This window comes from Rhinatrema bivittatum, chromosome 2 (genome assembly GCF_901001135.1).
Source record: "Rhinatrema bivittatum chromosome 2, aRhiBiv1.1, whole genome shotgun sequence".
Lineage (NCBI taxonomy): Eukaryota > Metazoa > Chordata > Amphibia > Gymnophiona > Rhinatrematidae > Rhinatrema > Rhinatrema bivittatum.
Genome location: NC_042616.1, coordinates 718,090,387 through 718,102,469, shown reverse-complemented (window position 1 = coordinate 718,102,469; position 12,083 = coordinate 718,090,387). Strand labels below are relative to the sequence as shown.

General features: G+C 43.2%; 1 protein-coding gene across 1 annotated transcript in view; it reads right to left on the bottom strand.

The window, feature by feature from the left end:
- The window catches only part of VPS13B (vacuolar protein sorting 13 homolog B), a 2,198,633-nt gene that overhangs the window by 1,090,516 nt on the left and 1,096,034 nt on the right, over positions 1-12,083 (bottom strand). Inside the window, 1 exon segment of the mRNA XM_029587199.1 lies at positions 373-593. Within this exon segment, the coding sequence (XP_029443059.1) occupies positions 373-593 (221 nt within the window).

Sequence of the window (12,083 nt, the reverse complement as noted above, 5' to 3'; positions counted from 1 at the left end):
AAAATATGAGTCACTCATGTGTGGCCCACATACTCACATATATGGGCTTTTTAGCATGAGTAATGTTTTTAAAATTTGGTCCATTGGGTACAACAGGCTGCTTCAGTATTTTACGCAGCACATCTACAATTATTTCACTCCATCTGCCAAAAGATGCATTCATGCTGCAACGTTAACAATTGAAAAGATTTTAAATTACATAACATGAGGGTACTTCAAAGAAAATCTCAACCTAGTCACCCTGACAGCGAAGATGAAGCAAAAAAACCCCAAAAGCTGTTTAATTAACGTGAGCCTACTCAATAAGATGCAGGACAACGATAGTTACATTATTTTTGAAAATCCTTTCAAATCTCTATTAAATATACTAACCTGGGGATTTGAGCACTTTATCTCAAGTGACTCAAGGTCAACATGGAGACAGACAACAAATGAGTGCCTGGATTCAAGACCCATGGCGGGTATATTGTGTGTAGTGACAGCCAGGGTAGAGGTGCATCCCATAGATTCCACTAAACTAAGCGTCTTCTGCTGTCCAAGAAGCGTATACATACTGAAATGATGCAGGCTGATTGTCCAAGGAAAAGCATCACCTGGTGATGAAGCAAAACATCAATAAATAAATGACTGAATATTACATTCTGCTTTCCAATGTTAATGTTATACATTTATCAGTATTCATAAATGCACTTTGAAAATAATCATTTTCAATTATGGTATTTAATTTGGTCAAAAATTAAAAATGACTTGGCCTAAGGTGAAATGTAGCAATGATATAATTTAGCTTATATAAATAATATTAACACATTTATTTTGCTATTTAGAAAAAATGGATGTATTTACAGTTCCCTCATGTTGATTATTACAATAATTTATATTTAGGTCTTCCGACTGACTCTTTACATCCTCTGCAATTACTTCTTAATGCTGCTGTAAGATTGATCACTGGTACTAAACATTTTGATCATATTACTCCTGTGCTTGAAAAAATAAAATGGTTGCCAATCCAACAGCGAATTCAATACAAGATTGCTATGACCACTTTTAAGCTAAGTACGGATTCTTGTTCCTGGTCTAATGCTTTGCTAAAAATATAAAAACCTACTCGAGATTTAAGATCTTCTCAATGAGGTCTTCTAGACGTTCCTACTGTATGTCATGCTTGTCTTACGACAATAAGAGACTCAGCATTTTCTGTGGCTGCACCTGTTTTGTGGAACTCCCTACCTGTGGAACTTTGCCTTCAAGATAATCTAAAAAAGTTTAGATTCCTCTTAAAAGTCTTTTTATTGCAGCAGGCATTTTTCTGATTTTGTTTGTGCTTTCTCTGTTCATTAAAGTATCTATATGTTTCATGTATTTGTTTTATTTCTTTTTTTAGTTTTTTTATTTGTATAAATTTTTATTATGCAATCTACTGTAAATCATTTAGGCCTTCTTGTGTTAAGCAATTAATCAATATTTAATAAATAAAAATAAATAAATCCCAAAGTATCTATTAAAAAAATTTACTTCATAGTAGTGAAATATTTATCTCTCTATAGGAGGGCCATCTAATAGATCGAGGTGAGATGTGGTGGTGGTTTAGGGGCCAGTTTCACATGTAGAGTGAGATGTATGAACAGTACAGTACAACTTGGTGAAGATTTGGTCACCTCGACCTATTAGATGGCCCTCCTATAGAGATATAAATAGGTGCAAACAGTGAGGCCCTTCCCAGAGGCTCTCTCTCTTTTTACTCCACTCCACTTTTCTCTTCTCCCTTCTCCCCTCCCAAACCCAGAAATGATCAAAATGCAATTCAGAAAATGTATCGCAATTTGCGTTATGGTCATTTTGGGCATATTGCACAGCCGAACGCCAGGAGAAAGGTATAGTTATTTCCAGTGTTAAAACCATGCGATACCATGCATTATGCTATCATACGCTGTGATATTGCTCCTCATTTAACTAAATCCCACCCAAACTCCTCCCTGATCCTACCCCTCCAAACAATTTGCATTTGCCCCATGCCTTATGAACATTAGCACATGCGTTATGGTATTAATGCATGTGTTAACGCCATAACGCATTTTGATGAATGACCCTATAAAGATTTATATTACACACTGGGCTGAGTTGAAGTGACAGCACATTTAAGTGTTTTGAAAATATATCTCATCATATTTTACTACTTTAAAACATAAACATAAATGTTAGCATAAATGTTTAAAAACTGATAACTGAGAAATTAGCAACAAAATTCAACTCAGTTCAGAAACAGAAAATGTGTACTGCATTTTTTCCAAACAAAATTTAAAATTTATCTTGCATAAACTAATTGAAATCTGATTTTTCTGCTCTTTGAATTAAAATAGGTGTTAATACTGAAATCTAAGAGGAAGATATTCTGATAAAAATAAGTTTAAAAAAATCCACTTTCAGAGTTCTAAATCAGCAACCGTAAAGTGACATTCATTGGAAAGGCAAACCTTCATAAAACCCATTGATGGTAAAGGAGCCCTGTGAGAATTTACATAAAGTACTTGCGCTGGATAACACTGTACTCGACCTTTGTTAAGCAATAAGCCTTATTCAATATATAATTTTTCCATAGCTATATAATGACGAAACGTCCTTTTTCTTCAAGGTATAGTGAGCTACAATAGTAGTTATCTTCCTTTAATCTTAAAACATACAGATTGACTATTTTTATTTTATGAAATTTTAAACATTGTAGAATTCTTAAGAACTACATGGAAGGCCCTAAAGAATGGTGGACAAACTAAAGGCCAGATTTGCAAACTGAAGTAAAACAGCACTGTACTGACTACCTGAGTATTGCAGTTTATTACATGTAGTGGTAATTTTTGGTGCATTGCCTTGGCCAGGAACATTCTACATTCTCAGCCATGGCAATGCACAATAGAGATAGACCAAGGAAACAAATCGGAAGCCGATCCAAAGTGCTGACAAGCAAGGGAAAACAAGCTGATCGGTGAAAAAACAGCCTTTATTGGAAAAAGCACAACTCTGGCCGAGTTTCGCTCCCGCAGGAGCTGCCTCAGGGGCTGTCAAGGGCAAAAGATATATACGTATCTCTTAATATAATGTTAAAATATACATACAAAAAAAACATATATATGTGTGGTTATGGACAAACCAAAATAATAGAGACATCAAAAAATATAAACAACATTTAAACACAATTATTTGCGATAGCAATGCATTGATAGATGTATAATGAAACAATAAATGTATATATATTAAAAATTGTGAATAACATCCTTCTCAACTAAAGATAATGCGTAAGTTTGTATGTGTAATTTTTGGATACATTGGACTAAGAGTCATATTGATTGATAAACATATGGAATATATAAGTTTTACAAAATGGACAAAAGCACATTACGAAGGTGAACATGATCAAAGAAAAATTTGTAACTACCTATTGTTAATGGGTTTTTCAATGTGATTGAGCATTCATCAAAATCATTTGATCCAGGCTGGGCAACTTGGGGGTAGATTTTATAATTTAGCGCAAACGCGTACTTTTGTTCGTGCACCAGGCGCAAACAAGAGTACACGGGATTTCAATAGATACGCAAGTAGCCGCGCGTATCCATTAAAATCCGGGATCGGCGCGCGCAAGGCTGCCAATTTTGGGCAGCCTGTGCGCGCCGAGCCGCGCAGCCTGCCTCCGTTCCCTCCGAGGCCGCTCCGAAATCGAAGCGGCCTCAGAGGGAACTTTCTTTCGCCCTCCCCCACCTTCCCCTCCCTAACCCACCCCCCGGCCCTATCTAACCTCCCCCCCTTACCTTTGTTGGCAGATTTACGCCTGCTGAAAGCAGACGTAAATGTGATTGTGCCATCACCCGACCCGGAGGCTGGTCCGGAGGCCTCGACCACACCCCCGGGCTGGTGCCACGCCCCCGAAATGCCGCATCATTTACGGAACGCCTCCAACATGCCCCCTACACGCCCCTTTTACGAAGCCCTGGGACTTACGCGCGTCCCGGGGCTCTGCGCACGCCGGCGGCCTATGCAAAATAGGCGCGCCGCGAGAGCCCTGCGCACGTAAATCCGGCCGGATTTACGCGCACAGGGCATTTAAAAATCCGGCCATTGGTGTAGTAAACTAATAAAGATTTTAAAAAATAGTCATAAATAAAAATATGATAATAAAAAGGAAAAAATGAAAAATAAAAAATAAAGTAGTGATGATGGAAACTGCAGATAAATATGACTATTATCTTTAGTTTGAGAAGGATGTTTATTCACAATTTTTAATGTATATACACATTATATACATTTATTGTTTCATTATACATCTATCAATGCATTGCTATCGCAAATAATTGTTTAAATGTTTACATTTTTTGATGTCTCTATTATTTTGGTTTGTCCATAACCACACATATATATGTTTTTTTTGTATGTGTATTTTAACATTATATTAAGAGATATGTATATATCTTTTGCCTTTGACAGCCCCTGAGGCAGCTCCTGCAGGAGCGGAACTCGGCCAGGTCGGGCTTTTTCCAATAAAGGCTGCTTTTTTCACCGATCAGCTTGGGTTCCCTTGTTTAATACACAATAGAGGCCACCCATCTTAAGGCTCCTCCCATTTTTTAAATGGTCCACTGCAGTAGTAAAAGGGTATTCTCCTGTGGGGAGCCGGGGGCACAGCAAACCTCTGGATGGGAAGTATTGTACAACTAGTCCCGCTCCTCTTACCCCACTGGCCCTCAGAACATAATAAAAAAAAAGGCCCCCTCCTAAGCCCACCATCAGGTAAAGGGAATGAGCCCCTTCGGGAACCCAATTCTACCCTCCTCATCCTCAGAAAGAGGCACCTCAAAGTTCTTGGGGATGCAGTGAGGATCCAGTGGGAAAATGATCCCATTCACAACTATCTGCCAGTACCATCAATAAAATGGTGCCAGTTGAGTCATGATGCTCTTTTGCCTGTCCACATGGGGAATACAAGGAGCATCATGTGTGTGAGCCCTTGCACTGTGGTGACATTGGCTCTACCCCATCAGTGACCCAGCAGAGCCCTCACCAACAGTAGGTAAACTCATCAGATGGGGACTAGCTCCTTCACCTATACCAGCCCCCTCCTCCACAGGCTGAGCCCACGGATTTGAAGGCCAGTAGGACTTAAAGGAGGATCCCTAAAGGACAAAGGCTGAGGCCAGGGCAGGCAGGAAGCAGGCATAATTGTGATCCAAGCAGTGGTCAAGGCAAGCGGCACATGGAAATGATTTCGGTCAAGGCAATGGCTGAAGCGGGCATCAGATAGGAATGATTAAAGTCCAGGCAATGGTCGAGGCAGGTGATAGACAGGCACAATCAAGGTCCATGTAGGGGTCAAACATGAAATATCAATCCGGGAAAAGGCAAGTCTGGGACAAGGCAGAGAGGAGCAAGGCAAGCCAAGCAGAAGTCAAGGCAGAACAGAGGCAAACTGGAATAAGGTAGGGTGAACAAGGCAGGCTGGGAGCAGGCAAGGCAGGAGCAAACAAGGCAGTGATTAGAAATACACACTGCAGAGCAAGAAGACCTGCAACATGGCTAGGGTTTAAATACCCAGAGCAAAACATCGACAGTGAGCACCTGCATTAGTGCTTCCTGGTCCGAGGTGAATTGGTTCCCTTCCAATCACCTCGGACCCACTGGTCCGAGGTGATTGGAAGGGAACCAATTCAGCCACCTGTTGTTGAAATGGCATAATCGACCTCCCACTGGTATCTGAGGCAGTGGAAACTGGCTGCTGCTCTCTATGCAGGAGTCAAAAACCGGAAGCAGGGCCCGGCTGAGGAGCTGCTTGCAGCTTTTGTTTACGAGGTTGACGAGACTGGGCTTTTTGGAAAGGTCTCGTGGAACGAGTCCTAATCTGTGGTGGATAGGACTTCTTTAGACGGAAGAAAGACTTTTTAGTATCCTTCCTGAAAGGCTGTTTGGAGGAATACCCAGAGGGCATCAGAGAGAGCTGGCGAAGGGTCTCATGATGGTACTTGAGTTCCGCCACCATCCGCTGAATCTGTTCCCCAAACAGATTGTCTCCTATGCAGGGCAGATCAGATAATATGTCCTGTACTTCAGGGCGCAAGTCCGAAGACTTAAGCCAGGCCCATCTTCTTGCCGAAATAGCAGTTGCAGATACCCTGGAAACTGTGTCAAAGGTATCATAAGAAGATCTTATTTCATGCTTCCCTGCCTCAAAAACCCTTGTGTACTAGGGTTAGAAGTTGTTCCTGGAATTGCTGAGGCAGGGACTCTCTAAAGTCCTGTATCTGCTAGAATAAGACCCTGTTGTACTGGGTCATATACAGCTGGTAGGGGGCAATACGAGAGATGAGCATTGATCCCTGGAAGACACGCCGGCCAATGGCATCCAGGAATTTCTGTTCCTTACCTGGGGGAAAGGAAGAATGGTGTTTTGATCTTTTTGCCCTTTTTTGGGCAGATTCTACAACCACAGATTGGTGATCCAGCTGAGGTTTCTGGAAACTGGGGCTGACTGGACCAAATAATTGGTATCAGCTTTTCTGTTGACTGGAGCAATGAACCAGGGTGTTCCCAGTTCTTTTTGAGTAGATCCAAAAGAACTTGGTGAATAGGGATGGAGCTTATTTCCTTGGGAGCATCCAGGAATTGTAACAACTCCATCATTTGATGTCTGTCATCTTGTTCAGTCTGCAATTGGAAGGGAACCAATTCAGACATTTCCTTCACAAAATTTATGAAGGATAGGTCCTCTGGAGGAGAATGCTTCCTGCTTTCAGTAGGAGAAGGTGGCGATGGCAAGTCATCGGTGTCTTGAGAAGAATCATCGGCTCTATTTTTCAAAGGCCATGGTGTTGGGGTTCCGTCGGTGCCCAGACTATACTCGCACCATGTCCATTACAGACCCGCATAAAGTCTGTGTAATGTGTCTCGGGTGTGAGCATGATGTCCTGACTTGCACCAAATGTGCCTTAATGACACCAAAAGGTCACAAGGCCAGAATGGAGAAAATGGAACTTCTCTTCTGTTCTCAAACTCCTACGCCGTCCACTGCATCGACGTCGTCTGAACCTGCACCGTCCACCGGCCCGTGACCGTCCGGCATCGACGACTTCTCCGCCTTCGACTACCTCTACTCCCCCCCTCAGGACCAAGGGGATCCTAGGGAGAAACATCGGCATCGACACCACAAGTCTCGGACCATTGAGGAAGGAAAATCTTCGACCTCGGTATCATCCGAGCCGCCATCGAAAAAGCCCCATCCAAAAAAGGCACCAACCCTTTCCGCGACCGGGTCACTGAGGCAGCCCTCACCCGGACGGGTATCGGGAGCCGTGACTCCGCCTTTAATAGTGGTCCCTCCGGCTATGCCTCTGCCTCCTTCTTCCCTTCCGGAGCTGGGGCTGCTTGCTCCAGGTCTCCGTGAAGAACTGGACCGGATGGTTCAGGAGGCCATCGATAAGGTGATGCACAGACTCCAAGTTCCTCTGACACCGAAACTGGTGCCGATTGTGGAACCGAACACCGATCCGATTCCGGCAGCACTGGCACTGCTGCTCTCGAAGATGGAAGTGCTTATAGCAACTTTTCCATCGACGGAGCCTTCTCAGGACCTGCCCTTTTAGGAGCCTGAGAAGGACAGGACAATGGTATTCCTGAAGGTCCCGGTCTAGGTTCCAAAGGCATCGAGGGAAGTGCTGGAGGCACCGATGAAGGTATCAAGGGCACTGATGCAGGCATCGAGGGCATCGATGGATGGATCGGTGGCACTGATGGGCGCATCAGCATCGATGGTTGAGGCATTGGAAGAACTCCCGATGGAGGAATGCAGAATGGTGTTTCCCCTCCCGATGACAGAGTAAGCGGGGAGGGCACCAGAGCCATCGGTGACCCAGGATCCATCGGTGGAAAAGCGGCTATAAGCACTTCCATCTTCGAGAGCAGCAGTGCCAGTGCTGCTGGAATCGGATTGGTGGTAGGTTCCACAATCGGCACCAGTTTCGATGTCGGAGGAACTTGGAGTCTGTGCATCGCCTTATCAATGGCCTCCTGACCCATCTGGTCCAGTTCTTCACGGAGACCTGGAGCAAGCAGCCCCGGCTCCGGAAGGGAAGAAGGAGGCAGAGGCATAGCCGGAGGGACCACTGTTAAAGGCGGAGTCACGGCTCCCGATGCCCATCCGGGTGAGGGTTGCCTCAGTGACCCAGTCACAGAAAGGGTCGGTGCCTTTATTGGATGGGGCTTTTTCGATGGAGGCTCAGATGATGCCGAGGTTGAAGATTTTCCTTCCTCAATGGTCCGAGACTTGTGGTGTTGATGCCGATGTTTCTCTCTACGATCCCCTCGGTCCTGAGGGGGAGTAGAGGTAGTCGAAGGCGAAGAAGTCGTCGACGCCAGATGGTCATGGGCTGGTGGCCGATACTGGTGCGAAGTGGACGGTGCAGGTTCAGATGACGTCGATGCAATAGACGGCTTCGGAATTTGAGAACGGAAGAAAAGTTCCATTTTCTCACCTTTTGGTGTCATTAAGGCACATTTGGTGCAAGTCAGGACATCATGCACCCGAGACACATTACACAGACTTTATGCGGGTCTGTAATGGACATGGTGCGCGTACAGTCCGGGCACCGACGGAACCCCAACACCATGGCCTTTGAAAAGTTGAGCCGCGGTGCGGTCGAAGGCCGCAAGGGCCAAACTCAACGGGAATCGATCGAAACCGGGTAAAAAACTTACCCGAGTACCGCGGAGTCAAAAATTCGAAGGGAGGACCTCTGTGGGGTATGAAAGGTTTTAGTAATTCCATGAGGAAAATTCTTGTCAGGTATCTCTGTGGAGCTCCTTAACCCGCGTGGCTACTGCTGCGCGGAAAAAAGAAGACTGAAGAGGGACCCCTGCTGGCTGCAGGTTTAGTGCCATGCCGGGCATGCCCAGTAGGTGCCATTCAAAGTTCTAGAAACTTTGACAAAAGTGTTCCGTGATTGGGCTCCATCCTGTGATGTCACCCATATGTGAGGACTACCATCCTGCTTGTCCTGTGAGAAACAGATTAAATAAATTTATCAAAATACCTGAAAAAATATCTTTTAATGCATACAGTACAGGGGAAGGGCAAAGGTCTATACGACAAAAATAATTTTTAAAGATTCCCATACATCTTCTCCACTTCCATGTGACTTACAGATTCACAATTATCCCAGCACCATTTACTACCACCTCTGGACAAGGTGGATTTAAAATAATTGAAGATAAACTTAATCCATTAAGTAGCTGAGAAAAGGAATGCCTTGAATTACTAATCAATTAATTAACCTTTTCAATACAGGAATTTGAAAAAGCCTAGGAACTACAATAATCAGCATTCTGTTCAGCATGGACTCCATTAACCAAATTATGAACTATTGAAAATAATTCTTTTGGACTGGGGTCAGTGAATCATTAAGTTGAGAAATTATGTGGGCTTTTCTCAAAACTTCAAAACTAGATTTATAAACACAGCATGCAGCATTAAAAAAGGAGTGATTATTCTCTGAGTGATCCTTATGCTGTCTTCTCTCTGCTTGCCTCAAATGGTGTTTCTTATATATTAAGTCCTCATTAAACCATGGAACTCTAGGCAGTTTCAAAGGAATAATTATATTTTTCATTGTGGCAATTTCTTCAATAATATTATCTACTAGGGAAGTGAATCGGGCTTCGGACAATTGAAAATATCGGACGATATTTTCAAAATCGTCAGAAATCGGGGGCTCCCCCAAAACGATAGGAAAACCCCACGCTGGACTTTTGGCAAGTCTTGTGGGGGTCAGGAGGGTTCTCCAAGACTTGCCAAAAACCCCCGGTGGTCCAGCGGGAGTCTGGGAGCGATCTCCTGCACTCGGGCCATCGGCTCCCAGTAATCAAAATGGCGCCGATAGCCTTTGCCCTTACTATGTCACAGGGGCTACCGGTGTCATTGGTCAGCCCCTGTCACATGGTAGGAGCACAAGATGGTGCAGGCCATCCAGTGCTCCTACCATGTGACAGGGTCCGGCCAATGGCACGGATACCCTGTCACATGGTAAGGGCAAAGGGCCATCGGTGCCATTTTGATTAGTGGCAGCCGACGGCCCGGGAGCGGGAGATCGCTCCAGGGACCCCCACTGGACCACCAGGTACCTGTAAAACGTTTTTTGGGGGGGGGTCGGGAGGGTGGGGGAAGCTAAGGTATTAGTTTTAAAGGGTTGGGGTGGTTTTTTTGTTTATCGGCTCGGGTGCAGCCGATAAACAAAACCACGATCGGGCCCGATGAAAAAAAACACACATGTAAATCGGAACTGGAATCCGAACCGATTCCGGTTCCGATTCACATCTCTATTATCTACAGGTTGAAATAAGAAACGAGCAATAGAACACGCTGAATCAGTAGGTACAGAATTGCAAATAGTAATCCCCTTGACACAAAAACAATTTAAATCAATAACGCGACAAAATTGCCAAATAACTGGAGCTTCAGTGATCAAGAGGTTTTCCCTTAATCTTAAAAGAAAACATTAAAAAAAAATTATTTGACCATATGACAGGCTGTAGAACTAGATCATTAATTGCATCACAATAATTCGTAGATATTATCAATAGATCCAGTATAGATGAGTAGCAGATGTGATTACTGCCATAACACAGCTTAGTAAATCAGCTTCTAAGTTTCAAACTGAGTAATAGTGTTATAGGGGAAAGCACCAAAAGCATGCAAATCAATTTGAAATGCGAGATGGGTTCCCATACTATAGTATAATAAATGGGTCACAATGAAACAATTAAGAGAGAAATAAAAGCAGCTGTATAAAAAACCCATAAGACTAGCCTTGATAGACTTCTGGTTTTCTTTCAACCAACTATGTAACAGAGCTTATATTGTACATTTGGGTGCTTGCCAGGTTCTTAAGGCCTGGATTGGCCACTGTTGGAAACAGGATGCTGGGCTTGATGGACCCTTGGTCTGACCCAGTATGGCATTTTCTTATGTTCTTATCATAGATTTCTGGCAACAAACAGTATCATTGTTTAGGGCTTTGGTTAGAGCTAAAGTAAAGCAAACATAAAGCCGAGTTGCTTACCTGGTGTTCTCCAAGGACAGCAGGTTGTTAGTCCTCACACAAGGATGATATCAATGGATGGAGCTAGGCATGGAATGTTGATCTCAAAGAATCTAGAACCTTCAAACATACCCAACTGTAGTCATCACCCTGTCCTATAGGCAGAGTTCCTCATTCCGTAACAGTGCTTTTCAACTTTTTTCCCATCGTGATACACCTGACAGACAATGCTTACATGTGACACACCGCTCATTATAATCCACAGCAAAAATAATAATAGTTTAAAAAATCCCAGTATTACTTTTATTGTTAAGAATGACACAAAGGAAAGGTAAGTAATCTTTCTGAACAGAAATTACATAAATAGAAAAACCAGAACAGCACCAACTTCCAGTGCTCAAACAGTAACTACCTTACCTAAGAAAAGGAAACACCGAAAATATTACACCAGGCCTTACAACTCCAATACTCCTCCGATTAGGAAAATGGAACAAGCCAGTCTGCTATAGAGCCCTACACGCCAGCAGACTACCTCAACTCAATCACATGTGCAGATCCTTACCTAGCAAAGAATAAAGAGACCATAAAGCATAAAGAGAAACATAGACAAAAACTGAACTGGAAACTGTAACAAACTAGAGACTCTATATGCAGTGCAACAAAGGAAGAGAAACATCACCAGTCCTTAAAACAAATCAAGAAATATAAAATCAATAGCAGTAAAACCATGCCAACAAAAGAACAGATTTCAAAACAGTTGATGTATCAAAAATCCAATAATTAAAAACCTCACATAAAAACTTTCCAGACACCAACAAAATATTTCAAAACAGCAGACACAAGACCCAATTATTAAAAGTAAGGATAAAAAATATGCTGTGCTCTCCATAACTGGATGTGTTTGATTTCCAGGTGCCCTGAGATTGTTGTGAATTAAGGGGGGGGGTATGTTCCTTGTAACTTTCTCCGTTGTCACACACAAGCTCTCACCTTCAGACAGGTTCTCAGTCACACACA